This window comes from Microtus ochrogaster, chromosome 1 (genome assembly GCF_000317375.1).
Source record: "Microtus ochrogaster isolate Prairie Vole_2 chromosome 1, MicOch1.0, whole genome shotgun sequence".
NCBI classification, from domain to species: domain Eukaryota; kingdom Metazoa; phylum Chordata; class Mammalia; order Rodentia; family Cricetidae; genus Microtus; species Microtus ochrogaster.
In genome coordinates, this window is record NC_022009.1 from 8,845,571 (window position 1) to 8,850,692 (window position 5,122).

General features: G+C 44.6%; 1 protein-coding gene across 1 annotated transcript in view; it reads left to right on the forward strand.

The window, feature by feature from the left end:
• Positions 1-5,122, forward strand: part of LOC101997875 (dehydrogenase/reductase SDR family member 7) — an 18,238-nt gene that overhangs the window by 3,453 nt on the left and 9,663 nt on the right. The window contains exon 2 of the mRNA XM_005343169.2: positions 302-454. Coding sequence (XP_005343226.1) covers positions 302-454 — 153 coding nt within the window. The remainder of the gene's footprint in view (positions 1-301; positions 455-5,122) is intronic.

Below are 5,122 nucleotides of genomic sequence, written 5' to 3' on the forward strand. Positions count from 1 at the left end.
GGAGCCTGTCCTGGAACTAGCTCTGTAGACCAGGCTGGTCTCGAACTCACAGAGATCCGCCTGCCTCTGCCTCCCGAGTACTGGGATTAAAGGCTGCGCCACCATCACCCAGCGAGGCAAGCATTCTTATAGCTGAGTCAATCCCCCACCCAGGACACTGGAAATTTTATGCCGTACTTACTAGACCTTCATATTTAGTAGTGGTATTTTTTAAAGTTTACTTATTCCGTTCATGTTTTACTACTTGTTGGTGTAGGGGTGTCTTCCATCACATACTGTAACCCTCCTCCTTCCTCCACAGAATGGGAGCTGACTGACATGGTGGTGTGGGTGACGGGAGCATCCAGTGGCATTGGTGAGGAGCTGGCTCTCCAGTTATCTAAACTCGGGGTGTCGCTGGTGCTGTCAGCCCGCAGGGCGCAGGAGCTGGAGCGGGTGAAGAGAAGGTGCCTGGGTGAGTCAATTCCCCACAGCAGCCGTGCATCCTAGAAGTGAGGGGAGGTGGGACTGTCCTGTGCAGCTCGCGCTGACTCCTGGGCTTCTCACACTGCTCCACCTTCTCTTCTCTCACCTCCTTGCCTTCTGCTCTGTCCCCCTCTTTTGATATTGAGGGGCGAGTAAGCACCGGTTCTCAAATGCTGGTGGATTTAATGATCAAATGACTTGCATCTTTGCTTTAGGAGAAGAGGCTCTTGTCCACAGCATTCCTGTGTGTAACTAAGGAGATGTAGTTAGGAACAATCCCTATTCTTTTGATTTATGTCAGATATTAAAGTCATGGGTGTGTGTGTGTGTGCGCACACGCGTGTGCGGATGATGAACAAAAAGAAAGGAAAGAAATAAGGTTTAAAAATGAACCTGAGGTAATACTTTCTATATTCACACAATGGATGACACTGTTAATATCTTCATTGACTTGAGTTTTCATGAAGTTACGTTCACTGTAATAGTAACTTACAGTAACCTTAGAGAGTGTTTAGCATTTAGTACTTTAATATAGTCTTAAATGTGTGTGTCTCTGTGTGTACCTCTGTGTGTGTGATCTCTGTCTGTTACTTTCATTATCTGTCTTTCATTTTGCTGACTGCATTCATGCAGTGATAAGAGTTCTTTGCCCCGACTCTCAATAAAGTCACAAGGTTGTTTTCATGAAGTTGCTTTCAAAAACCTGTGTTCTATGCTTTTTTAATTTAATGGTCATTGGTCCTCTACCTCTGTGACTTGTAAGGCCTGCTCTAGCAAAGAGGATAAATCATGTCAGCTGAGCTGAGCTGGTGGGAGGACCATTGGCCCTTTTTCCTTTGTGTGGTCTCTGGTGCAAGCCTTAACATCTTTTAAAAAGTCCAATGTTCTTTTATCTCTTTGCCCACAAGACTTCTGTTCCTCTCACATTCTATGTACTTGGTTGTTTTTCTTAGTGATATTTATTATTTTACATTAAAGTTAAAGTCCAGAATAATTCATTTCAATTGTTCCACCGGTGACCAGAAATAGAAAGGATCATTATGTTCCTATCTTAGGGTTTCTATTGTTGTGAAGAGACACCATGACCACAGCACCTCTTATGAAGGGAAATATTTAATTGGAGTGGCTCACTTACAGTTTCACAGGTTCGGTCCATTATCATCATGGTGGGGAGCATGGCAGCGTGCAGGCAGATGTGGTGCTGGAGAAGGAGCTGAGAGACCTACAGCAGGCAACAGGAGGTTGAACTGAGACACTGGGCAGTATCCTGAGCATAGAAAACCTCAAAGCCTGCATCCACAGTGACACACCTCTTCCCACAAGGCTATACCGACTCCAACAAAGCCACACCTACTAATAGTGTCACGCCTCATGAGCTTATGGGGGCCAGTTGCATTTAAACTACCACATTTCCTTCCTTGGCCCCAAAAGCTTGTAACAGTATCATAATGCAAAATGCATTTACTCCAACTTCAAAAGTCCCCGTAATCTATCACAGTCTCAACAATGTTTTAAAGAACATAGTTCAAAGTCTCCCTTGATGGAGACTGCTCGTTTGTTTCCTGGCCACTCAGACCTGAAATAATCACACAGAAAGTATATTAATTTGCAATACTGTTTGGCCAATAGCTTAAGTGTATTTTTAGCTATCTCTTACATCTTAAATTAACAAACTTTTATTATTTTATATTTTACCATGAGGCTCATGGTTTACCAGTACTGGCTCACAGGCGTCTTTCTCCTCTGGCAGCTACATGGCATCTCCCTGACTCTGCCTACTCTCTCCTCCTCTATCTGCTTAGAATTCCCGCCTTGCCCTATTCTGCACTGCAATAGGCCCAAAGTAGCTTCTTTACTAACCAATAGTATTCACAGCTTACAGAGGGGAATCCCATATTACCTCCCCTTTTCTGTCTAAATGAAAAACAAGGTTTTAATGCCCAACCTGGTCCAGCTTCTCAAAGGATATTGGCTGAAGGAGATTCTCCAGCAAGTCTCTTCTGAGATTCATGCAATCTCTTAACTGTAATCACCTGTAAAAATAAAAAAAAAAAGCAGATCACATACTTCGAGCATATAATGGCACAGGATATACATTACCATTCCAAAGTATAGGGAAGGGAGTATAGTGAGGAAATTCTAGACCAAAGCAAGACTGAAAAGCAGCTGGACAAACTCCAAACTCTTTATCTCCATGTCTGGTGTCAAACCGCTCTTCAGATCTCCAACTCCGTTCAGCTTTGTTGACCGTAACACACTCCTTTCTCTTGGCTGGTTACACACATACACACACACACACACACACACACACACACACACACACACACACACACTGTTAGCAGCTCTCCTTGGCAGGCATCCCATGACTCTGGTATCTCCAACAACTTGGGTTGTCCAAGGTAATCCAGGCCTCAACTCCACAGCTTCATGCAATGGCCCTCCGTTCAGGGACAGCCCTGACACACGCCTCACCTCAGAGGCTTTCCTTAGGTATGGAGGCAAATTCCATAGCCTCTTTCTTCTAACCTTAACTCTAAAGCCAGAACCACATGGCTGAAGCCACCAAGTTCTGCTGCTTACTGGGACTGGGACATGCTCCCCCCTCTTGTTTAACTACTTCTTTATCACCTTTCTGCCCTTCATTCCCTAAGCTTGGCTGTCTTGAAACTTGCTCTGTAGACAAGGCTGGCCTCAAACGTAGAGATCCGCCTGCCTCTGCCTCCCCAATGCTAGAATGAAAGGTGTGCCCTGCCACTTCCAGCTCTAAGCTTTTCTTCAGTTCCCTTTCAAGTTGGAAACTTAGCTGGGTGGGCTCTTGCCCTCGAGGTCAGCATTCCTTGGATTCCCTTTCTTAACCATTTGTCTCCTTGAACACAGGACTTTGCTTCATTCTACTTCCTGATACCTTTTTCTCCACAAAATTTACATTTTGTAATTTACCCTGATCAGCTTGCTCCTTTTCGTTATATGTTGCGGGAGGTCCTTCCGCTCCTCCAGCCTATAGCCGCTGAGATACCCGCCCATTGGGGCGTGGTCTCTCTCCCTTTAAAAAAGCGGCCACTTCCTTCTCTCGCTCTCTTCACTTCCTGCTCGGCTGGCGGCTAGACTCCCTTCCTGGTCGTACAGAGGGCTGACGGTGATCTGTAAGTTTTTTTCCCCTTTAAATAAATACTACCCTGTTAATTATAATTCCAAACTGCTGTGGCATCGTTTGTGACTTACGTCTACAGTTATAAATCTTTATAAGCATGAACTCCGGTAACCACATGACAGTCTATAATAGGCTGTTTTGAAATTTCCTCTGCCAAGGGAATAAAACCAAGATTTTTCTCTTTAACCTCAGGCATATTCCTCCGACAAGGGTTAAAGCGCAACCACTTTCTTCATCAAAATATCACAAGAGCAATCTCTAGACAACATACTTAAATTCTTCTCCTCTGAAACCTCTTGAGTGAGCAGCCCCCCCCCAGTTCAAATCACTCTTTGTACCTCTGTCTCCCATGCTCTAGTATGGCCCATTATGCTAAAAACATTCTGCTTTCGTGACTCCAAGTACCAAAGTCCATATCCCTCTACACAGAACCATGGTCAGGCTTATCACAGTAATCCCCAGTCCCTGGTAACCCTCTTTTGTCTCTGTTAGGGATTCTGTTGCTGTGAAGAGACACCATGACCATGGCAACTCTTAAAAAGCATTTAGTTGGGGTGACTCACTTACAGTTTATCATCATGGGGGAGAATGATGGTGTGTGGGCAGATGTGGTGCTGGAATGGCAGCTGACAGCGCTACAGCAGGTGGCGGGAAGTCAACTGAGACACTGGGCAGTATCCTGAGCATAGAAAAGCTCAAAGCCCAACCCTACAGTGACACATTTCCTCCAACATGGCCATACCCACTCTAACAAGCCACACCCCCTAGTGGTGCCACTCCCTGTGAGATTATGGGGGTCAATTACATTCAAACTGCCACAGTCCCAATATGCTTTTAGGTAGCAATTGTATGAAGACCTGGGTGCTTTTCTTTATTTACGTCTTGGAATCATTGGTCTAGGGAGAGAAGCTTCTACCCCCCATTCCACTCCTAGGCTTCCCAGCTTCTTATAGATTTATAGTATGATCTTAAAAGAAGAGACTTAGTTTTAACGATGTGTATATGTGTGAGTCTGTACATGTCAGTACTGGGGCTCTTGCCAGAGGTGCTGCTGGCTCTTGCCGGAGCTGTGGTTATAGATGGTTGTGACATGGCTAGCCATTGAACTCGGTGCTCTGCCAACGTGGCACATGCTCTTAACCACCAAGCCATCTCTCCAACCCTAAACTGGGGTTTTAAGTGTATGCATGATCAACTAAACTTGGCGAGTCTATTGCAAAAAGAAAAGTAGCTCTATACTCATCTACTCATCAAAAATCAAAACAAAACAACGCTGTTATATAATTTCTCCTCCTCTTTTTGTGGGTGGAGCTGTTTTTCCTTTCTGATGTACAACCTGTGTGGCCTCAAGATCCTAGTCTACCTGGCTCCATGCCGAGTACCTTGTTGTTGTAGACCACTGCGTGGGATTGGTTGAGTCTCCTCTGTTCCTAGCTAGTAGTCGAATATCTCTTTTGCTTGTTTGTTTTTTGTTTGTTTTTTTTTTTTTTTTTTTTTTTTTTTTTT